This window comes from Indicator indicator, chromosome 3, assembly GCF_027791375.1.
Source record: "Indicator indicator isolate 239-I01 chromosome 3, UM_Iind_1.1, whole genome shotgun sequence".
NCBI classification, from domain to species: Eukaryota; Metazoa; Chordata; class Aves; order Piciformes; family Indicatoridae; genus Indicator; species Indicator indicator.
In genome coordinates this window covers 24,699,658-24,725,683 of record NC_072012.1, presented here as the reverse complement: position 1 = coordinate 24,725,683, position 26,026 = coordinate 24,699,658, and the positions used below count along the sequence as shown (strand labels likewise).

The window sequence follows — 26,026 nt, the reverse complement described above, 5'->3', positions numbered from 1 at the left end:
TTTTATTTCTAAACTACGTAACACGATATACTTAAAACCAAGCAACATTATAAAAGAAACAGATTAAAACTGTATTATTATCTGCAGATAAATAAGTCATCTACTGTTTAGCAGGAGAAATATTTAAAAGGCATCTACCTGCCATCTTCATTGCTTCGGTGAAATACAAGGAAAGGGTCAGATTTCCCAAAGAAGTCTTTCTTGTCCAGTTTGTTTGCACAAAATTGCATTAGAACCGAATCCTGAAGTGGATAACACAGAGAAATTACACAGAGCATGTAGTTTACTACATTAAAAAAAAAAAAAAAAAAAAGCAAGCAAAAAATCTCCAAACCAAACCAAAAAACCCAAACCCCAGCCACCAAACAAAAACTCACACTAATAACCATATATACAGAAAACAAAATAAATTAGTATTTCTGCCTTCTGGACACCCTCTACACATTTGCATTCCTCCAATGTTCTCATAGTACTGAACCCAAGAACTCCTTTGTAGGAGGGTTAGGACAAAGGGTATATTTCTATGCTTAAATCCCTCCAAATGTTCCCAATTTTATGACATCTGAAGTTGGGGGATTTGAGTAGATGACCTTTGGAGGTCTCTTCCAGCACAGACCATTCTATGATTCTATGAGAAGTTGCATTCTGAGGGAAGTAGGAAACTAGGTGACAAAGGAGATGGAAAAGACCATGTTTGAACTAGTCATCATATACATGAATCAGAGTGGAGTGAATCTGGAAGAACATGAAGGCCTTGGAAGGCATCTAGTATCTGCCCTCATTAAAAGACAAATAAAAAAAAAAATTCTGTTCAGATTATGGATTTAACGACACACAACTTTTAAATAGTTTGTTACAACTGGATTAGAAACGTTGGTCTTGGAGGACAAACCCAAAATATCAGGAAAAAATTACCTTTAGCCTCTTTAAGGTTACTGATAAATGCTTAGGGTGATGTCACACATCTCTTAAGAATGATAGGAGCTTAACTTAAGAAATGTAGAACTAGAGCTTCTACAGGAAAGCAAATAAATTATGTATTCCTTTTGTCATATGATAAAAGTGTGAACATTTTTATCATGTACTATGTATAAAGGTTTGAGCCAATAAAACAGAGGGGAAAGACAGGTATTTTCCATGACCATACTTATTCATTTGTACTAGTAGCACGGGAATTTCCTATGGCTAAATTGTAGTTAAATAAGACTGAGTTGGTGCACCTGATAAACATAACTGTGCAGGACCAGCAGGTCCCCTGGAAAGGTAAATAAGATTTGAGCCCATGTGCTATTTAAATATACCACTTATACTACTTCTGCACAGAAATAATGCAAACTTCACTAAGCTGGAAATAAGGCAAAAAAATAAGCATTTCTTTTAACTTCAAGTATCTGATGAAAATAAGGCCTAAACAGACTAGCTATTGGAGGTGTTAGCAAGAAGTTAAACGTCACTATTGCAAAAAGAGAAAAAAATTTACCATGTATGACATGGCATAAAAATTAGAAGTTACATTAAATGTGAAGCATTACCACCTTAACACCACCCAGAAAGGAATCTCTTCAAACCCCAAGGGTATTTTTGTAAGTTTCTGCATCTAATCCTGTACTCTCCAGATCCCTTGTACATTCTCACCAATGCCTGATACTACTGCTTTCTTACTATCTGCCATCTTGTTGGTGCACTCTTCAAAGATACACTCTACAGCCCCATCCAATATATATCACACTTTGACAAACCAACACCTTCCTCAGATCCTAACCAGTCTTTCCCATCCCATATCTATAATCCTTCCTTATTCTTCCAGTCTCTTGTTCTCTGTGATTTATAGACTGCTGCTAGCTCATTCAGTGCTGGGAAGTAACTGAGCTGGCTGTCAGGTGCTTTCTGAGCAGCAAGCCTCTGACTAATCCGTTTCTCTGTGAACCCTAGGAGGCAGCAACGCTCAGGGGAAAGACCTTGACCACAATGTATCTCTCCCTTTAACCAGTCAAATTTCTCTCTGCCTCCCTCCACTCCTTCCCCCAGCTATTTTTGTTTATTTACTGAATAACTAGGCATCTGCCATTAATAGCCCACTTAAATCTTTACTTTTTTTAAAGAAAATTTTTATGGCAATTCTTTGAAATATTTTACTATTTTTTTCCCCATAAACATTTTAAAATACGACTATTAGTATAAAATCTTTTATTGTAAGGTTAAAAAGCCAAAATTTTACTTTGATGTTCACGCACTGTCAGTATTCCATAATGGAAGTAAAATTCCATGGCTGAAACAAATGGATCTTTGTTTAAAATCAGATACTAAGAAATTAAAAATGGGATTAATTACTTGGGGAAAAAAGGACTAGATTTAAAATCATCTAAGAATTAAAAATGCTGTGCTTCCTATTGTTTCCTGCTACTTCTATCTAAAACTATGAGTAACTGGTAAGAAAGAAGTACCCTAATTGCTTGCAAAAAATCACAAAATGCATATTTATACATTATACCTTTGACAATCTGGCGCAATGTAAATCACAAATTTCATTTAAAACAAACAAACCAACCCGACAAAAACAATATACACAAACTTACTCGGCAACAGCCTAGCTCCTCTGCTGTTACTATGACTGTTCCACATTTCTTGCCAGGAATTCCTCTGCAACAAAACACAAACTACATCATCTCAGTTCCTAATTATAATTTCTGAAAGTTACAATTGATGCAGATAAGCACAAGGCAAGACTTCAAGACACAAAATTATGGCATGCTATACAGTTTCCTCTTTTTATCATTTGTCCTGTGTAAAAAGTTGGTTTATTGTAAATGAATTGGTAAATGAGTTGCATATTTATCCTAACTAGCAAGAAACATATTAGTTGAAATTTTAAAGGATACCATACAAAAAGTTTAAATGGAATGAAACTACAACCAAAGAATTTTATTTTCTATCCCCCTATTTTATTTAAGGATGAATCCAAAGCTTACTGATTTGTGAAAAGCATCCTTTTGCAAATTTTCCTTAAACAAAATACCCAAGATATATTAAAAAATATACACCAGCCTTATTTTGCAGCATTTTTCCTGAAATGCTTATGAAGAAGCAATCTCACCATCAAATACAGTAGTTGCAGAATTATAATTTGTCCAAAAAGACCCTAAAAACATGCTCCTGCAACAGCAGAAACCAAAAACCAGACCCTTAGCATAAAGAACAAAAAGCCATGCATAATCTGACTGTATTCAGTGCCAGTAGCCTTTTTCAATGGTGTGGGACAGGGAGGGAAGTACAAATATTGTATTGTATTTTTGTATGATGCAATTCTAGTTTTTTCCCCACAATTAATGCTATTGCTTATGCTAATTTTATTTCTCATTCTTTATTTCTTTATGTAGAGTATAAAGTATATCTTACTTTTCAGTAAGATATTAAGGTACAAGCTTAGGGCAGAGCATTGAAGAGCTGCCTGGCAGAAAAGGACCTGGGGGTGCTGGTTGACAGCACTCTGAACATGAGCCAGCAGTGTGTTCAGATGGCCAAAAGGCTAACAGCATCCTGGCTTTTATCAGCAACAGCGTGGCCAGCAGAACTAAGGAAGTGATTGTGCCCCTGTACTCAGCACTGGTGAGACTGCACCTTGAATACTGTGCTCAGTTTTGGGCACCTCACTACAAGAAAGACATTGAGTTGCTGGAGTGTGTCTAGAGAAGGGCAACAAAGCTGGTGAAAAGTCTGGAGAACAAGGTTTTTGAGGAGCACCTGAGGGAACTGGGATTGTTTAATCTGGAGGAGAGAAGGTTGAAGGGAGACCCTCATTGTTCACAACTATCTGAAAGGAGGCTGTAATGAGGTGGGTGTTGGTCTCTTCTCCCTAGTATCTAGTGATAGAACAAGTGAAAAGAGCCTGAAACTGTGCAAGGGGATGTTTACATTGGATATTAGGAAAAATTTCTTTACTGAAAGTGTGGTCAGGTATTGGAACAAGTTGCCCATGGAGGTGGTGGAGCCACCATTCCTGAAGGTGTTCAAGAAATGTGTGGACATGGCACTTTGGGACATGATTTAATGGCCATGGTGGTGTTAGGACAACAGCTGGAAATGATCTTAGAAGTATTTTCCAACCAAAACAATTCTATGATTCTAGAATTAATTTCTTAACTGATTGCATTGTTGAGCTTTTTCTAAAAGAACTAGAGGACACTCCTGTTCTTCTATGATAATACGTTAATGTGAACAGTTATTACTGTTCTTACTTTCTTATTAGTTTTCTTAATGCTGATGGATTTTTGTACAATGCTCTACCACTTTGAACAAAAGTTCAGCAAGACTGGTATAATAAAGAAATGGTAGGAAAACAGTTTGTGGAAGCATTCAAAAGTTTAGGAGCAAATACTAATAGGAGTTTATGCAAGCTTGCTGAAAAACTTGTTTGGAAGTTGATGTTTAAATGTATAAGCAACACATCAGGAAACGATGCTCCTATACTGTTGGAGTCATTTGCCAGTAATCAGACTGACACATGACTGATTCCATGGACCTCCTCAGTGCTGCATGGTAAGTCTGAACTTCACAAGAAAAACAGAGGAGAGGGAAACTATGCAAGTTTTTGTTGGGAAATTTTAAACGACAATTTAATACATACGAAACTTCTGGTATTCTTCCATTTAACGTGGTATGATTTACAAAGTGCAATACTTTAAGACCAAGCTGGAGAATTTTCTTGAAATAACAGAAAAAAAAAAATCTGGTCATTCCAAATGTTACATGATATGATTCACAGTTTTATCAGCATCTTCAAATCACATGTTTTTAAATTTGTCACCTTTCAACAGCTCAAGACTGAAAATTACCTACTTTAGTCTCTGTAGTAATGGGATATTGAAATTGAAATCTCAGATTTTCAAAAGATGAGAAAACAATTTCTTTTGAACAGTACTTCTTCAAAAACTTCTCAAGTTTGGTAGTAACAGCAGCAGTAGAAATTACTTAGCTATCAAAGTGATACTGACTTCATACAGCAAAAGGTTTCAAAGAACAAATATCCATGATTATGGCTTTGGCAGGGAAAGAAGAAATAGAAATCTCAGAAGCACAATTAAAAACTCAAAAATCACCACCTCTACAATTATGTAGGTTATGCCAATTAAAATAGAAATCATTGCTATCAGAATTACTGTTAGCTGAACCAAAATTCTTCCTATTGAAAGTTTTGAACCCACCTAACTGTGCCACTGCAGATATACTTGAGACAGTCTGGGCAGTGACAGTACTTTGAAGAAAAAGCATCTAACATGTCCTTTGGTATGAAAAGTCTAATAGATTTATCCCACTTGCAAATGATGTCAGATAATATAGACTGCTAAAAATAAAGCTCTGATCACTTTGTGAAGAGCTGGAGGCCTGAAGTAAACTGTTGATAAGCAAGCCTTATTTATGACGAACTGTTCAACAAATGGTTGCCATTTGATCGAGAAACTTGTGCCAACTGGCATGCAGTTATTACACACGGCAGTCGGTATCTGTCTCAAACTGAAATTTGCACACGAAGACATGTATGTGAAGACATGCTTCATTTCAGCTTATGAACACAAAGGCCAAAGGATGCCCAACCCAAGAGATAAATATGTCTGGCATTTTCACCCTGAAGGATGGGGGAAATGGGAGAAGCAATCCCCTGAAGACATTTGGGTATGTATGTCGGAGAACGATTAAAAAGTGAATTCTCGATTGTGGAGTATATGTGAAAAGTACACACAGGATAGCCATATCTGAAAGCACTTGGGGGTAAGGTTTGGACTGATGCATAAGTAGGGTTCTCAAGGACATGTGTCTTATAAAAGAAGTATAATACTACTATGATAGTTGGTGAAGAGATGAAATGCTTAATTGAGATTAGCACAGAATTTGTCCATAGAATAAAAAGTTCCATTGAACTTTTAAAAACTCTTCCAAATGATCTCCAGAGTTCGTGATGCTAATAAGTATGAACTTTGTATGCTTGTCTTGAGACTACAAGTGTGAAAAAAGTGCTAGATCATTTGCAGACACTAGAGAATTTGTTCTCTTACAAACTACTAATTGGGAGAAAGATCCTTAAATGTACAGTCAGCACAATGATAAAAACTTCAGTGGTAACTGATCAGACCTAACAATAATGCCTTGTGAGAAAACAACAACATAATTTCAAGCTGGTCTTATCACTGTATGAAAATACATTTCTTGAAGATTCAACATGACAGACCAGTCCAACTGCCAGCAAAATGTTGACTAATATTACCCTGAAGATAAGCATGTAGGTTCTGTTTAAACCTAGAATGCCCATCTTCTTTAGCTTTAAAGAACAGCTGGTATTGAGCTACCCTGGAACTGGTTATATAGTACTGAAGCAACAATATAGAATTTATGTTTAGGCAATCAAATTCTCACAGTAAGCTTCTCTGGAAAGGGTCACAGATCACAGTTTATGGGGTAATAATGAGGCAATCTATGTTACATAACCACTGACAACTTCTGAGTTATCTGACACTCAGATATAGAAAATGTGCCAGTTCAAATGTTACTAAGATGCAAACTGAGTAAAGGAAGGTGAGATGTGACAAAGAACTATTATTTCAGGCAGTCCCACTGTGCTGGTTTGGGGCCAGACAGATCGTCTCTTGCCCCGAAAGGGACAAAAGAATGAGACTCACACAAACGGATTGGAGAGTGATGGAAAGTTTAAATGGAAAAGCAATTGGTGAAGCTACAGAAGACTACAAAGCATAGTGGCAAAGAGTATCCCAAAGCGTACAGAACCCCTCACAGAATTCCCAAAGCTTCCCAATCCTCCCTTCCTCCCACCTGAGGGTATACCCAAACCCCCAGGGCTCTTTCTTCTCCCTCCCGCTGCTAGGCAAGTCTCAGGCTGGCCAGGTCCGAGACTGCCCCCCCCCTCCATTCTCCTCCTGGCATTAGGCCTAGACAGGCCTAAGTGGCCTAGAGAGATACTCCCCTGGCATTACCCGATAAGAGAGGGCATCTCCCATGGGAGCAGAGAGGGAAGAAAGAGGAAGAGAATGACTCTGCAGATGGCTTTATAGGGCACAGGATTTATGGGTAGAAATACGTCGTTTCCTGTGTCCACCCCTGTGGGTGGACACTCAGGACACCAGAGGTGTATCTCATGCAGCAGTGGCAGGGGGCACCCAGCCTAAACTGCCACACCCACTGGTTTGAGAGCCCCGGACTTGCAGATGTTCTACAGTGATCATTTCTTTTTGGACAGTATTTGGTAGGAAAATATCTGGACAGTATTTGAGGCAGAAAATAATTCGACTGTTCGAGAAACTGAACTGAAAACTATCATCAAATAAAAGGTCCTCAACAATACCTGCACGTCTCTAGACAAGATACAATCTTGAAGAGTAACTGTCTCCTTCAAATAATTCCACAATTGAGACACTACATCTGCAGGACCTACAGAAGTTTGAAATGACCCCCCAAAGACCACCTGGGCTTTAACAAGAACTAAAAGAAGGACCTTTCCAAAGCTCCTGAAAAAGTTAGGGAAAGATCACAATTTACCTGGGAATTCAGAGCTGAGAGGTTAAACCAAGATTCCAATTTTACAAGCTGAAACTGCAATGAGGCAGAAGATGGAACATTTTTTGCATAATTCAAAAATTTACAGTGTTATTTCTGAATTTACATAACTTAGCTCTCTGGCAATCACAACCATAGATAAGAAGAAAGAACAAATATATAGGAAGTCCCAGTTCTACAGTTCAGATGTTTTTCTATCAATTAGGTTCACAGACAAATTACAGGAAAAAGAGCTTCCCAAAATAGGCCAGCTGGCTCCAGTACAGCCTCATTAGCAGCCAGTGCCACTCAGATGTGAATAACTAGCATAGAATGCTCATTAAGCTTTTCAATGACTCTACCTCCTCATTAAAGGGAATCCCAACAGGAATGCACTTAGTAGATCCTGAAAGAAGCACTGCTGAGAGTTGTAAGTGTGGCTAGCATCTCTGTAGAAAGACATAACATGTAAATATCTCATTCCGAATAATGTCTGGGAAGGTGACACCCTCCTGAGGAAAAAAAAAAGCTGTGTAACTTTGGGAAGTAGATACATCTGCATCTCATCCTTTCATGCTAGTAAAACTGGAGCATGCAAGGCCAGTCTGAGTATATCCTACACATCGAGCTTGTCTTGAAACAGCTTTTAATGAATTTAGTAACCCAATATGTAAAGAGAGTAAAAATATTACTGCTAAAATGTCAGATTCTCCATTTCACCTGCTTTGTATGACTAGACTTATTTTCCAAGATAAATTATCCAGAGCAAATGTTCACATCAGCTCCTGGCCAGTCTGTAAAATAAAGTGCAACACTAATGTTTCTGAACAAAAAAACCTCATAGTCATAGGAATAACAGGCTAGAACACTACTGTACTGTGAGCCAGTCTTCTACAACAGACTGCACTGAAGCCAAAGCCCTTAATGGTGTTGGAAATGGAGAGAGAGATTTAGGAGACATCCTCATACCTCTCAAGACAAAATACTATCACGTTTACGTTTCACAGGCATCTGCTGATGCCTGTAAAGTCAATGAAAATGCAAATCATGCCTGTCATGAAGGCAAAGAAGGAAAGATGTGTGTGTATGCTTTCACTTTTGCACTCACCCTGAAGGCTAGTAACAAAGGTATGTCTCAGCCTGCCTGACAGACCACTGCAACAGTGACCCTCTAGGCTTGAGATGTTTTCCTTTCATTTTGACAAAGGGCAAGTGCATCTTTTCATGACAGACTTTAAGGGAACTTTCCCAGATTATATATATTCTAATTTGGGAGTTTGTCTACTCACCATAGTAACAGAATCATAGAATGGTAGGGCTTGGAAGGAACCTCTGAAGATCATATAATCCAAACCTCCTGCTAACACAGGTACCCCTAAATCAGGTTGCAGAGGAACATGTCCAGGCAGGTTGTGAAATTCTCCAGAGAAGGAGACTCCACAATCCCTCTGGGTAGCCAATTCCAGTGCTCTGTCACCCTCAAAGTTTCTCCTTAAGTTCAAGTGAAACCTCCTGTGTTAGAGTTTGTGCCCACTGCCTCTTGTCCTGTCACTGGCCACCAGTGAGAAGAGTCCAGTCCCATACTCATGACCTCTATCCTTTAGATAGATATTTATATTAATTTATAAGATCCTCTTTCAGTCTTCTCTTTTCCTGGGTAAAGAGTCCCAAGTCTCTCAGCCTCTCCTCATAAAACAGATGCTCCAGTCCCCAAATCACAATCTTGGCCCTCTGTTCGTCTCTCTCCAGTTGATCCCTGCCCCTCTTGAACTGAGGAGCCCAGAACTGGATACAATACTCCAGGTAGGCTTCATCAGGGCAGAGGGGGAGAAGAACCTCCCTCAATTCTTAATGCCCCCCAGAATATCACTGGCCTTCCTGGCCATGAGGGCACATTGCTGCTTTCTGGTGAACTTGTTCTCAATCAGCACTGCCAGGTCCTTCTCTGCAGGGCTGCTTTCCAGCTGAGCAACCCCTAACCTGTACTGATGCCTATTGTTATTCTTCCTTAGGGGCAGGACTGCACACTTGCCCTTGTTGAACTTCATAGGGTTCACCTCTGCCCAACTCTCTAGCCTGCCCAGGTCTCACTTCAGAGTGAAGCAGCCTTCTCTTGTGCTAGCCACTCCTCCCAGTTTTGTATCATCAGCAAACTTGCTGAGAGTACACTCCGTTCCTTCATTCAGGTCATTGATGAGGATGTTGAACAAGACTGGACCCAATACTGACCCCTGGGGAACACCACTAGCCACAGGCCTCCCAGTAGACCCTGACACACTCCTAATAGTGACACAGTCAGGTTTAGAGTTTGGAGTTTTGTTTGAAGAGGAAGGAGCAGCATAGACAATGCCTGATGAACTGACTGCAATCCCCATTCCTCATCCCCTTGCATGGCTAGTGGAGAGGAGGTAGAAGAAATCAGGAATAAAGCTGATCCGGGGAAGAAGGGTGCAATTACTATTAAAAGAAAATAAAAACAAACAAAAATTCCACATCAAGATATATTACCATCATCTGAAAAATCTGACTCTGCCTTTAAATGTTTGCTTTTTTAATGTGAATTTGTAGCATACATTTTGATAAAAACTGTAAAATATTCTCCATTTCATTCAAACACTGTTTAGGTATAGAAAACAAACATGGTTCAAATAATTCGTATTTTAATTATCTGTACAGCTCTGTGAACAATGGCTTGCAAGCATCAAAATCCTTTCAGTGGGAGAAAAATCCACTGAGCATAAGACATAATAGAAAATATATCATAGTATGGATTGCCTCATTGTTTGGGCATTGTATTATTTGGAAAAGCAGAAATACAAGTAAGAATTTCTGGAATTGAAAGAGTGAGAGTTTTCTTCCTTGACGCTTGAACAAAAACAATAAATATTTACAATGTGTTAATTTGTGAACTAGAGGAAAAACATTTTTAAGATTAGTATATTCAAACTATTGCAAGGCATAATGAAGTTGACAAAAATTTTGGAAGAGTCTATTCCTTTGCCAATTGTCTATGAAGATTTCTATTGGTCCTAATGATTTATTCTCACTTAAAAGCCATACCTGTCAATTCTGTATATCAAGATACCTGAAAAATCCCCCAACAACTCTCACCTTGTGAAGCAGTACATATTCATCTAACAATCAGGAATGAGATACTTACACAATTGCTTTTTGCAGTCTGCTACCCTGTGATCCGACTATTTCTCCCAGTGTACAAAACATTTGTCCCAAAAAATCCTGAAAAGCAGTAACATAAAACCTTAGAATTTACATTTCACTGTTGTAGAACACATCCTGATGAACATAGCATCTTAATAATAATTATTCAATGATGAATCATAAACAGACTCACCTAGTTTACACAACACTGTGTTACATCTAGAGAAATAATTCTAATGTACTACACACTGTTTATACACTGCCTTTCTTGTCAACAAAAACAAAACAGAGATAGAAAAAATTAAAAGCATCAAACCCACAGTTGTTTCTTTACCTTGTTTTACTGGAGAATTTTAATAAATTTCTCTTTTATGAAGAGATTCTAAACTGATTCTATGAATTTCTTGGAAGTTAATATGTTGTCAGAAATTCAAGCTTGTGCAAGACTTCTATGACAATCCTGGATTGACAATTATACAAAAGCATTGCTTTAATGGCAGACTTTATTTTCATGTATTTATCACTAAATTTCCGTTATCTCTCTGTAATATAACTAGAATAAAAAGATTAATGGATTTTCAAACTGCAGTATGCATATTGAAAAAAATATTTATGCTGCAATCCAACTCCTTATCCTGCAAGTAAAAAGAGTGTGCTGGCTCTGTTCTCCCCAGTATGACTGGCAGAAGTAGTAACAGTATCCTGGGAGATTTGTTCATAAACAGGACTAAGAATTGAGACACTGTCATTCCTATACAGCAAACTATAACTTTATGAGACTCTATAGTAGTGAGCATCTGTGCAAGGTGTTCTGACTCTTCTCTCAACCCAGGCCACTCATTCCCATATCTGAGCTGTGTTAGTTATGAGTCCTTGTAGCAAACAGGATGTGAAAACTAATCCCACTGAAGAGGAAAATACTCCTGCAACAAATAATTTTTTTAACTATGTCCTTTAACTACTCTGATCCTATGACACTGTTTCCATAAATATTAACTCTTTCAAAATGGCTAATATTAATCAAAAAATACACAGCTTCTCAATTTTTAAAACAGCAGGCATGACAACACCAGTTTATATGCTGAAACCATGCATGCTGCAATTTTCTTAACTTTTTTTTTTTTAGTTGAGTTCCTCTGATTAATTTCTGTTAGTTTCACAGTCTGTTATTATCTGTTACTGTGTTGTTTTTTTCTTAAATCAGGCGGGTACCATAAACACATAAGTCTAATTTCAGGTAGATAGTTTTATAAACTTATAATAAAGACAACTACAAATATCAGCACTGTCTGGTTAAGTTACTTCATACATCCATTACAAAACTTGCTTCATTTGCTTCCTGTTTTGCCAACACTGAGTGATTAAAATGGGCAACTTTCAAGACTGACTCTTTTTTATCCTCTAAACTGCTCAACTCTTAAGTGACACTGCATGGTATTTCCAAAGGAATGGGCTAACAGCTATTTTTGAGGAACAGGGAAGATCCTACTCCACACAAGATGTTTACAACAACACACAGGTGGTTTAGCTATGAAAATACTACTGGCCTGACATTTCTAAGAAACACCAAACCCCCAGTAAGTGGAAACAAACAAAGCACTGCTCACTTTCTACCTACCAACTGCCCACATTCTTTAGAGCTATTGGAAAGAAACACAGGAAGCTGGAAGCAAAATTGATAATCCAGACCAACCCTTTGCACTTGGGAAATACCAAAATGAATTGCTGAGATTAAGAAATGCATTTCTAGCTACCATCTTTCACAAGGTTCTCAGAGCTGTCCTCTTCATGTGTATACTATATGGCATAATTTGGATGTCTTCAGCACAAAGTCTACACTTTCCTTGTACAGATAGTGAAGGAAAAGAGATATTTCTGATATTAATGTCTAATTAATAAAGCTTCTTTCTACAGCTGAAAAATTCAGGAGACTGGCAGTATTTAAAAAACAGGCCCCAAAGCATTTGAATATGTTGATGAATGAAATTGATGAATGTACAGTTGTTTTTTAATGGTATATAGCCTTGGGATATGGACCCTTTTACAAATGCAGCTGAGCTTGCAAGAAAGGAACAGTAGAGTCAAACCACAGAAACAGGATGACCCTGAAAATAAGGAGGTCACAAGCTGACACAGCTGCCAGATGCAGCCACCAGAGAACCGGTTTATGCCATCTTGAGTCATCAAAAGAGCACCAGATTATGCTGAACAACCACCCTAAGACTGAAGTGAGCAAGTGACATCAGGCATGATGGGGGTATGATAATGGGTCCTCAGGAAACTGTTGAATATGTAAACGATTCATTGGAAATAGAATGGATATGTATGTAACCTGCCTACATAATCCTGCTGTTTCTAACCCTTGATGCATGTATTTTGGAGGAGTGACCCCCTACATGTCCAGCACTGCAGTAAAAGAATACCTGCTTGATAACTTTGGTTATTGAGTTCTCACTATGTCAATGCTTCTCCTGTACTAATTAGTATGTAACAGGTACATATTTAATTGAAAATCTGCTTGAATAATCTTCAGAAGAACATTGGCTTATTTTCTCATTGCTTGTTCTTTTCTTCCTGCAGGTTCAGCCAGATATTAAAACCTTCAATTCCTGTTCCAGTAATCAAACAATGAAAAGTAGGCTGTATATTTGCATGTATCTTTGTTTGCACTTCCATAGAGACTAACTTAACTTGTGTATTATCTTTTTTCTTAAAACTTAATTATGAGGGTTTTCTACAAAGAAGTATGTTTCAGGGAAAAAAGAATTCAGATAAACTAGTTACTACAGAAAAGTACAAACAATCTTGGGCAGAAGCCCAGAATGAGTCTTTATTCTTGTTGAAGACAATATATGGAAGACTTCTATTTCCTGCATCCTCCTAGTTAGCATTGTAGATGTTCAGAACAGTTCCATGATGACAGAGACAGAAAACAGTTTGCCAGGGACTTTAAATCTTTACAGAGAGGATCTAACTGTAGATCAATGGCTAAAAGTCTTTTCTTTTCAGTGTGAAACAAACATACACATCACTCCTTCCAGCATTCTCTCTTCCTTTGTTCCAGCCACTTATAAAATCCCAAACAAAACACTCAAAAGCATCTGAATTCTACTCACATGTTTCTAAATTATAAAGCTGCAATTTAATTCCTTTGTCCTGGTTTTGGCTGGAATAAAGTTAATTTTATTCCTGGTAGCTAGTGCAGTGCTGCGTTTTGGATGTAGGATGAGAATAATGTTGATAACACACTGATGTTTTAGTCGTTGCTAAGCAGTGCTTATACTAAATCATGGACTTTTCAGCTTCTCACACTGCCCAGCCAGCAAGGAGGCTCAAGAAGTTGGGAGGGTCTACAGAATGGACAGCTAGCCCCTAATGACCAAAGGGGTGTCCCAAACCATATGCTGTCATGCCCAGTATATAAACTAGGGGGAGATGGCTGGGCAGCACTGCAGTTTGGGAATTGGCTGGGCATCAGTCAGCAGGCAGTGAGCAATTGTATTGTGCATCACTTGTATCATATGTTCTCTTAACAGTAGTAACATTAGTATTAGTGTTATTTTCCTTTCCTTTTCTGTCCTATTAAACTATCACAACACAGGAGTTTTACATTTTTACTTCTTTTTCTCCAATTCTCTCCCTCATCCCACTGGGAATGGGGAGTGAGCAAGTAGCTGTGGGGTGATTAATTGCCAACTGGGGTTAAACCATGACACTCTTCCATTTCAAGATGACACAAGCATTAAAAGGGATACAATCAAAACATTTACAAGTTTTAAGGCCCAGAGAAGTATCAACAAAATACAACATATCACATATCAGAAAGGTATACGCATGAGCTTAAATATGCCCTTTACAGGAGGAATATCCCATGAAAATTACATTCTTGAGCATCTAATATGTTACTGGTCACTACACAACCACTACATTTGTCTCTATGCATCTGGTACTGCTTACAGTCAAAACAAAAATAAACGTATTTAGGAAAGTGTAAGCATTTCAGCACATGAAAGTATAACAGAGGAAAAACTTACATGTTTTGACAGGTTAGGACTCTTAGAGTCAACATCATAGCTTTAAAAAAAAGAAAAAAAAAGACATTGTATCAGGAGTTGCACAGATCTGAGGACAACATGGAGAAACAAACCCCAAACACTTCTTTCACCTGTTTCAATGTGTGGCATTTACAGAAAGAGATACATTAATGGAAGTCTCACCAGTAAGAAAAGCAAATGTAATCACAGACTATAGGATTATGGTTCACCAGCCATTGGAAATGAAACAGTTTTCAACAAAGTGCAGCCTATTGAGAGAAATTATTGTTATACTCTGTTTGAACAACGAAAGTTGCCAGATATGTATAAATATATACATATACATTTATAAATTAATTCATTAATCTTAGAAAGCAAGCTAATTATTTTGTGAATAATTGTGAATTATTAATTATGTGAATTATTTTCTTAGCTAATTTTTCAGTCGTTTAACTAAATAGAAGTAACTGACAATAAACTAAATTGCATTTAGCAAGAGTTTGACTTGTTTTCATTTCAACATAACCTTGGTCTTCCTCCAGACAGAAAATGCCATTGTTTCCCTCCCACTATCAAGTCTAATTAAAAACCCCCACAAAACTCTTTTGAACTTGAGAGACCAAAATAATAACTGAGGAATTACTAATCTCTATACTTTTATAGTTGTCCATCTTTATCAGATACTCCACAATAGTGTTCTTATCAAACTCTACATTCAGAAATCAGGAAGATGGGAATACCATGGATGTAGTGCAGTGAAAATTTTAGAAACATATTTGCAAACAAAGGAATTACAATAAAAAACATTAACATCAGTTTTCTCAAAAGAGGGGGGAAAGGTAATTGTCTGGTGAAACCGAACAACTGACAGTTTGAGCTGAGAGCAAGCTACAAACTACAACAAAGGACTACTTCACTCGCAAAATCAGCAACAAATCATCAAATATGAAGGGAAAGGGACCTGAGACATTGGTGGCTGCACAGGTTAGGAGGAGGGTCATGCTCATTTACCAGAACACCCAAAATCTGAGACATACTTGCCACTTTCTTTTTGTGGCAGAAAACAGCAATCACAGAGGAATGAGTTTCTTTGAAAAACGGTAGTTCAGCCAACAGCAGTACACAATATTGCTGAGGGATTTAAAAAGAAAGCTTTCTACAAATGGTTCTTCCCTGATCTAAATTGGAGTTTTAATCCACAAATAGCTGTATGAGATTCACATTTTTAAGTCTGAGTTCTCCAACATTTCACTTCTGTTCTATCATTGTTATCAGGTTCTGAAGTAAATCCACAGACTATGACTATAGGTCACTTGCCGACAAATATTTAAAACAGTTATTCAGCTTTGAGTTTAGAATGGATTTGTGTCCAGGTAATCCAGAACAGCAGCAGAAAGTCTTCAAGTCCTTCTGATAAGAACAGAGTAGGTTTGGTATTTACAGCTTTTCTTAAATAAAGAGTCTGTTTCTCTGAGTACATGAAGGATCCTTTCCAGACCTGAATCCTTTTCAGGTAGCACTTACACAGAATACTTTACAGACTTGACTTTTTTTTTTTTTTTTTGCTTAGACTGAGACTAGCTTTATCTTTCTTGGTTCGTATCTTTTGATATTCTCTTCAATTGCATTGCCTCTTCCCCATAATACACATGCATCTCATGAGGAGCAAGAGGCAACCAAATCAAGATTGCCCCACCTGTGTCTTTATTTCAGCAATGCACTTGGAGAAGTATCTTTGATTTCACAAAGTGACCAGCTCTTCCTAATTTTTTTTAAATACCAGGCAACAGTTACACTAATCAGATTTAATTACAATAAACTCAACTTCTAAGATTAAAAAAAAGTCTGCCCCAGGCCTCCATGGTGAAGACCAAAAAAAAAAAAAAAAATAAAACAAGTACCTACCCTGTAATCTCTCTTGTTATTATTTCCTTTCAATCCTTGAAATAGCTGAAATCCAGATGGAATGGGCTAGCTGTATCTGTGTACTAAACACAACAGAACTTTTTCCCTCACTCATCCATCCAACACTTTTTGTTAACTTTCTATGCATTCTGAGATGCTATAAAAGGACATTTACAGCTAAAGAAAAATTAGACATGGGTTGTTGGAGGTTTTTTTCTGTTTCCACAATATAGGAAATGCTGCCATTCAAGAGCATTTCATTACTCTGCCAGCAACTTAAAAGTAAAATCAGCGAAATGATACATAATTTTATTAACATTACTAAGACATATATAAGGCATCCTGCTTTCTCTTCACTGCAATGGGGAAAATCATCACTAATGTGATCACTATTTATTCTATGCCGTGCTTAACGTACAGATTGATTTGCATCCCCAAAACTTGGGGAGGGGGCAAAAAATAAAGACGCTGCCGGAATCGCTTTAAAGCAACTACTTGGATAAGTAAATGGCACACTGAGACTAAAACCTAGAAAACTTAAAAATGGCTTTACCATGAACTTGCTGGGAGATTTTAGGCAAACTATGAAGTCTTTCTTCATCTGTATTGCTGTCTACAAGACAGAAATGCAATAAATGCAGTTTCTATATGAAAGCAAACTTGCTTTAACTTTAAATTGGGAAGCAATAATACTACAATTTACCACTACTATAATCAACACCTGAGTGGGATTTGTTGTGATTCTGTAAAGTGTACCAGGAGACTTCAATCTTTAGCATAAGAAAGTATAGGAAGGCAGACTATTTTGTAATTTTCTTGATATATTTATTCAGTAAGCAACTTAGCAGATGTTCTCCTAAATCTTTCTGAAGAACAAATAAAATAAAATAAATACACATGAAGGCAAAAATACTAGGAACAAAAAATAAGCATTAACAAAGCTCAAGTTCAAGTACAAGAAAATGAAAAGAAATGGGAAAAGGGTTCCTCAACTAAAAAGGACATATAGAGATAAACAGTGGCCACTATGCACTATACTACAAAAGAGTGAATGGCTTTCCCTTAATTAACTGTAAGGGTCGTTCAAGTGCTTTCTCACAGGGTAAGGTTGAGAAGAACTAAAAAACAAGACAAACTTCATTATCACAAACACTGAAATAATATCTGTGGGGTAAAATGTAATCGATGGCATGCAAGATGATCTGGTAACTGGCCTCTCAATTCTCTTTTCCAAGGAACAAAGAGAAAATCAAACTAATTCCACCAGTGGAATGAAATTTGTACTTCTGGAATAATCTCAATATCTATCTACTTCTAGAACACCTGCTTTCAGTATAAAATCTTAGAATCTAGTGTACTTAGATGGACACTAGCATATATTTTGGTAAAGAAAATTTTAGTTCTATACTACTTGCAAAGATATTTTCTCTCTGGACAGTATGGCTATGCTGCAAGAATATTTTAACATTTTGACATCCTTAGCTTTCTAGCTATTTTCTAAAAGTAATGATCATCAGTATGACTGTACCGGTTAACACTTGCCAACTGCTTAAAACTTGTTCATTACTATGTCCCACATTTATTTCTACAGAAGCAGTACTACATTGGTTATGATTATTAATGTATTCCATGTCAACATGTACTATCTCTTTCCAAGTTAATTTTATGCTGCAATATTAGAGTAAAAGATGTTAACTTACAAATCAAATCGCAGATTCTCTCTTTCTTCAAAGAAGTAATCCATTATAAATTTTCTTACAAAATCTGGATTTAAAGTATTATCAATTACTTCTGTTCTTCCAAACTGTAAAAGAAAAGTTTAATTTTAACCCACATGCTATAATGTATAATTAAGCAGACTGCCAATACCTGCAATATGTGAGATGTAAGAGAGCCTGTAAAAAAATTCCCTTAAACAGATGCCATTAAAGAAAGTGACTATATTCACACAAATAGATCAGCTATCTGTCAATTAAAATAGACTAGCAGAAGACACATTTCAATACAGTGAGTGGTGCATGCCCTGTATGATATAAATCATTGACAGGATTTGACTGAATCAATAAATATGGACAAAGAAAGAATAAGCCTCCATGTAACTGAAGGCTTTGGAGATGTACTTCCTAAATATGTTTTCACATCACAGATGTGAATCTAACAAGTTTAAACTACACAGAGGGCCCCAGGCTTCTGCATACTTAACACACTTAACAGAGCATACTTTCTCCACTGTTTCCTCCTCTCAAAACTGGGCAATTCCGTCTCATTGCTTGATTCTTATTAAAATAAAATGGTAAAGAACTTTAAAACACACAAAGAGTGTGGCTGAAGAATCCATTACTGTCAGCACCTCTTTTTTTTCCAATCTTTGAATGACTGTGCATACATGCACATGAGCTGCAGAGGACTGACTCCAACCAGCATTCATTCACACAGGTTATCTGGAAAAGTGGACCTGTACCTAAGATGACGTCTGCCTTGAAAAAGCCAACTGCCCACTCAAAGGTCTCAGGTACAATAAAATGTTCAACAGAAGTTAACACATCCTCAAGACACAGCTCTATAAAGTCTTAGGGAAAGGAACAGCTCTCAGAAGTGACAGCTGGTGATTTTAGTCTTTACAGAGCATGCTTGAATCCTGTTAGGTACCTTCAGTTTTGCTATGCTGTGGCATGTTCAATTGGGACAGTCTTATTCAGAGATCTCCATATATCAGTATGTATAGTACTTCCTATAAAAGGCAGAGAAGTGAAACTATTTTCCCAATGAATGATACCACCTCCAAATAAAAAGGCAAAGAATATTTAATGTATAGTGTCAATTAGTATAATCCTTTGCCAAGATTTTACATCATTTCTTAATACCTAGCAGAATGATTCCCTGGTCTCATTGGAACCTTGACATCCCTGCAAGAAGATTTCTGAATACGTTTTAAGGTAAAAATTTTTTAGAAAGCAAGTCAACTCAATAGCAGTCACTGCATTTTATTTCTTCAGCTCTCCTAAGCCAAAGTAATAGCTATGAAGGAGATAGGCATTATACTGATGTGGCCAGGAGAAATTTCCAGAAGCTTTCCAGAGTAATGGAGATACTGGATATTCAAAATAAAATCCCCAAGTCTCTTAAGAGGACTGGCACAGGATGCATGGAAACAGATCAGAACATGAAAAAATAATTGACCCTTACTGTTTATTTTGGATGAAAAAACATCAGTCTCTAGAGAAATGATTCAAGGCATTCTCTGAAATGCTGGGATAAAGTTGACACACAGAGTGCTATAAAGATCACTCTCTTGAACTGATACTAATTACTACTATTGCCAAGTATTAATGAGAAATTACAGCAGTAGTAGAACTATTAGTAGTAGAACTTATTTCTAGGGGAATAAGCATGACTGGAATACTTGCCTATACTAAAGAGCCTTTCTTTCTCCTCTGAATAGTAGCATTCCAATTTTATATACTTAAACCAGTTTCCAGGTCAAATAATTCTCAATGTTCATAAATAAAGTCTTCCCGTCAGCTGCATGCTTTACAACATTCAAACACACTGAAGCCAAGAAAACAGAAAGCTGGAATGGCTGATAAAATTAAATACACAGCAATACCTAAACATTTAGTGGGGTTTGAAGGTATGAACTGAAATGAGAGGCTACTCTCTGATAGAAGCCAGTTTATCAGATCAGGGATGAGAAATTAAAACAATGGGCTCCTAAGGACCATCCATTTTGCAGTTCAATACACAAATAAAATATATTCCTGTTCAGTTTTTCCTCCTCAAGTCTTCTATTTCTTCCATTGGCACTCTTACAACAAAATATTCAAATTCCGTCAAACACTCAGATCAGCTGCATATAGAGAATTATCCTTAGTACTGAAATGCAATAACGACTGACCTACTCTAAAGCAAAGGAATATAGAACTTCAAAAAGAAGATTCATGGATGACTGGATTGCAACAGAATAAGACATATCTATATGCAAAGATATCCATGAAAATATTTCCCAGGCCGTGCAGACTCAAATAGTAAATTGTCCTGGGAGATTTCTTAATCACCAGGCAGGAAAAGAAATGTTAGTGAAGTTCTTTAACTCCTCAGATTACGACAAGTTTGAAGGAGAGTACAAGAATCTTCCTTCATGTGGGACCTACATTTCTATATACATGGAAGACACAGAGAAACAAAGAACATGGGGAGTTGTAGCCTAAAACCAAAATCAGTCAGGTTATCATAGAATCATTAGAGTTGAAAGAGACCTTGAAGATCATCAAGTCCAAACATAAACCTAAATCTGCCAAGTCCACCACTAAGCTACGCCCCTAAACGCCACATCTAAGCATCTCAGGGGGTTGGACCGGATGATCTCTTGAGGTCCCTTCCAAACCCTAATATACTGTGATAATCTGAATAACCCCAGGGTTCGTGACTTAACCACTTCCCTGTGCAGCTGTTCCAGTGCTTAACAACCCTTTCAATGAAGAAATTTTTCCTAATATCCAATCTAAAGCTCCCCTGGTGCAACTTGAGACCATTCCCTCCTGTCCTATCACTTTTTACTAGAGAGACACCTCACCAAACTAGAACCTCCTTTGAGGTAGTTGTAGACAGCAGTAAGATCTCCCCTCAGTCTCCTTTTCTACAGACTAAAAAACTGGAGTTCCCTCAGCCACTTCTCCTAAGACTTGTTCTCTAGATCCTTCACCAGCTTTATTGCCCTTCTTTGGACACACGCCAGCATCTCAATGTATTTCTTGTAGTGAGAGGCCCAAAACTGTATTCCAAGATATTCCACGGTATTCAAAGATTTGGTGTCATCAGTGCTGACTACAGGAGGACAATCACTTCCCTGCTGCTGCTTGTTACACTACGTCTGGTATAAGCCAGAATTCTGTTGACCGCCTTGGCTGCCTAAGCACACTACCAGCTCCTATGCAGCTGGTGATTGATCACCCCCAGATCCTTTTCCACCAGGCAGCTTTCCAGCCACTCCTCCCCAAGCCTGTAGTGTTGCATGGGGTTGTTGTGACCCAAACGCAGGACCTGACACTTTGCCTTGCTGAATCTCATACAACTGGCCTTGCCCCATTGATTCAGTCTGTCCAGATCCCTCTGCATCTTCCTAAATCTCAAGCAGATCAATCCTCCAACCCAGCTTGGTGTCATCTGTAAATTTACTGAGGGTGCACGCAACCCCCTCAACAAGATCACTGATAAAGATATTAAACAGAACTGACCCTGATACTGAGTCCTGTGGAATACCATTATTTAGTATCTTTTCATAGAAGGGGAGCATATTTGCCTCTTGGACATCAATTAGTTATAATTTAGTAATTAATTTGTTTCATTATTATAAGAATCTATTTATTTACTAGTAGATAGGTAAGAAAACATAAGAATAAGTAGACAATTTGTTGGATGAAAACTCCATGCAAAGTCTCAGCAAGTTCCTATGGACTTGGATGTCCAAGGAAGGACCCATGTACTACATGCCTAAACAATGTAGAGCAGAGACTGAAAAAATAAAGTTACAAACCAAATACTTTATATAATATTTACAGAATTAAATAGGATTAATCTATAAAAGGTAATCATGAAGACTTGGCAGAACAGTATTATTCATACTGAGTGATCAAACAATAAAATGGCATGGATGAATGACACACTATGTGCACATCAAGAAAAAAACATGTATCATAATACAAAAATTAGAATAGCCAAATAAGTAAAATGTAAGTACATAAAAGGAGAAGTCTTTTTGCTGATAAAACTATACAGCATAGGGACTAGGTATCATTTATTACAGGTTGTTTGGGAGGTTTTTATTTCCTTACAAACTGGTCATCTTTCCTATTTTGAGGTTTCACTACAACCTTGCCTAACTGCCTTCTCTCCCAATTTGATGACTCAATCAAAAAACCTTTTTCTTTTATTTAGCATATTTAGTCCAGATTAAAAAAAAAAAAACAAAACCATGAACAGAATTAATGAACAGGAAGGCATGAAGAATGGGAAGCCATGAACAATTTTAAAAGACATGATGGAAATTTTCTGAGGATATAAAATAACATTTGGCAGTCCATGAAGCTGGAAATCAGTACAATGAGGACCAGTAAGAAAATAGACTTTCTGACAGGTAAATAAATTTAATTTGCATCCAATGCATTCTTACAGTAGATGGACCAGAGGTTCAGTGCCTCACTTCATAAGCAGTTCCTTAACACAGAGTTGGTAAAACCATTGCCAGTAAAACTGTAGTTGATTGTTTTACAATGTCTATTATTTAACCTTCACCTTTTGGGTGTACCCTCTTGTTTTCTGAAATAATGCCCTTTTCAAAATGAAGACATTCTGATTTTTTCAATACATTATTTAAGGCTTCTGCAGATAACCATTAAGTTATACTTAGCTGTATTTCTAAAACGTGCCCTCACAGAGTAAGGGGAAGTATTTTAAAATCAAAGCTCAGGTTCTGATAATGCATTTGTTGCCAATTATACTCATTGAAATACTTGATGATCATACTGTAAGTGAAAACAGGGAAACTGTTTTGGAAAACAACACTATTAAAATAAGAACAAAATATTTCAATTATTTGATGAGGCTCTGGTGTGCAAGAATAACACTGGGCAAAAACAACAGAATCTGTACCACAGGCAAACAGGAGTTAGTGCCTAGAAAACATTTACCCTTCACTAAATTAAGAGTTTGATTTAACTATTACATTGAATCCATCTGAATAGCTTACCTGAAGGGGAAAAAAGCATACTGCTAGAATAGAGTGTTAGGTAAACTATGGAGATTATTAAATGATTTACCGTGTTTACGATCCTGCAGCGTTCAAGAGAAAATAATCAGGCAAAAGAAGTAAAAGAATTATGCATAAAAGGATACGGAACAAGAAACAAGGTAAAATATGTTGCCATCACTGAACACCATTCCTTAATGCCTACATATATCATCACCATTATTTGTCTCAGTCTTGTCCTTTTAAAGCAATTCCAGGTGACTTCTGCCCCTACCTTCTACAAGCCAGTAAAATGTTAATTGTTTAAATGCAGTAAAATAGACACACATACAAAATGTTATGGAAAAAACACAGTATTAGTGCATTCACCACTGCAGGTAGAAAAAGCACAAAAAGAAAAAAGATATATACATGAGATGGGTAATATCATAACTAATCTTCTACCTACTACCTTATTTTTTACTACCGGTATAAATATAATACATCACAATACATAAAGTGCAATCCTGATTCAGCTCCTCTATCATACCAGCCTATGAATTTTGAATCTCATAGCAGCTAGTAGGAATAGGATTCTGCTCACCAAACTTTACATCTGATATAGTCAAAAGCTTAAGCTTTTGATGATCACTTGGAGGCATTTCTAAAGGATGACTCATTTCATGTAATGCAGACATCTAAATTAGCTGTCATGAACTGCCCTCAGGATGCTATCTTTTCCCATTAACTAGAAATGGTGTAAACAGTCACTGAGTTGTAAATACCCAGACTTAGACCTTCTCCTGATAGACAAGATAGAGATAATTACATCTTAAAAGAACAAAAGCTGTAAGATGACATTTTAGCAACTGCCATGTAGAAGTGTGTTTTCTAAACTGGCATCTGATAGCATAACCACACTCCAAAGCGCATCACCTCGCCAAGATACTCTCAAATCAGTGCAAAGATGCAATACAAGCAGTAACATCACACATTGCCCTGTTCAACAGTTTTTGCTTTGGTCAAGGAATTAACACCAGGCACCAGCACAGATTAGGGACTGACCTGCTGGAAAGCAGCTCCATGGAGGACTTTGGAGTCCTGATGGACAAGAAGTTATTGATGAAACAGCAATGTGCCCTTGTGGCCAAGAAGGCCAATGATATCCTGGGGTGCATTAAGGTAAGTGTGTCCTGCAGGTCAAGGGTGGTTCTCATCCCCTTCTACTCTGCCATAGTGAGGCCTCACCTGGAGGACTGTGACCAGTTCTGGGCTCCCCAGTTCAAGAGAGACAGGGAAGTACTAAAGAGTGCAACAGAGAGCTACAAGGATGATTAAGGGACTGGAACACCTGTCTTATGGGTGAAGGCTGAGAGACCTGGGGCTGTTTAATCTGGGGAAGAGAAGATTTGAGAGGTGATCTTATAAATGTTTAGAAATATCTGAATTGTCAAGACGAAGGGGCTGGTCTCTTTTCAGTAGTGCCATATGACAGGACAAGGAACAATGGACACAAACCACAGGAAGTTCCACCTCAACACAAGGAAAAACTTCTTTACTGTGAGAGTGACGGAGCACTGGAACAGGCTGTCTGGAGAGGCTGTGGAGTCTCCTCTGGAAACTTTCAAAAACTGCCAAGACATGTGCCTGTATGGCCTCCTCTAGGTGATCTTGCTTTGACAGGGAGGTCGGATTCAAGCTCTGGAACCCCCAGCCCCTACTATTCTATGACTCTAAGGAGAAAAAAAATGCAGAAGACAATACAAAGCTACACGGTGGTGATACACTTCAGCCATTAGAAATGTGTTAAAAATGACAGCAGATATAATCTTCCCATGGAGAGTCTCCTAAATCACCTCAAGATGGGCACAAGGAAACATCCTCTAAGTAAGGTGATAATGTTATAATTTTACCACAGAAGTATGAAAATTCCATAAAATTATGTATAAGCTTTAGACAACAATAAAAGACAGAATTTCTGACAAAATCCTCCTAACTCTACACTACAAAAGGACCTCAATGTTTCACTGATGATCTAGGCTTGACTTTGAGCCACACCAATCCAGCTAGTCACCTGAGTATGTGCAGACCTTTCTGTTTTCAGAGTTAGCTGCCCAGGCATTTAGAACTCTCTATTTCTGCCAATTTAAATAACATCAGTGAAATCACATTCAGGGTCCTCAAACTGACATTTCTTCACACAAATCATCAGAGGAATGTGATCCAGTAGGTATACTGAGAGGTTATCTAGCACACAAAAAACAGAACAGCAATTTCACTAAAAACTACAAATAAAATAAATAGGCATGATGTTTCATGTACTATCCAGTTATATGATCTTTTCTCTCATCTCAGCAAGACTGAAACAAACATTCACCATGTTTCAGCAAAGCAGAAAATATATTTCTCCACCCAACTGGCAAGCACATCAACTGTAAAGGGAAGAGGTCTGGTTACTGTGCCTCAGGCCCCTCCACTGGATGGTGTCTTACACAGTAGTAATCACATAAAATATCAGTTCTGAAAACAAGCATACCAGACCTCCTCCCTTTTACAGCGAAAGTCCGTAAGACATTCCACTTTTGGCTCTGTTCTTAGAATGCATGGCCACAAAGTGGACCATCTACAGTGAAGAACAGTTCCATCAATCCTATCTGAAAGC

The 26,026-nt window shown here is 37.5% G+C and overlaps 1 protein-coding gene across 1 annotated transcript in view; it reads right to left on the bottom strand.

Annotated features, from left to right (window-relative positions):
* The window catches only part of CPNE8 (copine 8), an 86,189-nt gene that overhangs the window by 39,501 nt on the left and 20,662 nt on the right, over nt 1–26,026 (bottom strand). Inside the window, exons 4-8 of the mRNA XM_054399971.1 lie at nt 18,341–18,444; nt 14,736–14,775; nt 10,703–10,779; nt 2,577–2,640; nt 139–242 (exon numbers count right to left, since the gene is read on the bottom strand). Coding sequence (XP_054255946.1) covers nt 139–242; nt 2,577–2,640; nt 10,703–10,779; nt 14,736–14,775; nt 18,341–18,444 — 389 coding nt within the window. The remainder of the gene's footprint in view (nt 1–138; nt 243–2,576; nt 2,641–10,702; nt 10,780–14,735; nt 14,776–18,340; nt 18,445–26,026) is intronic.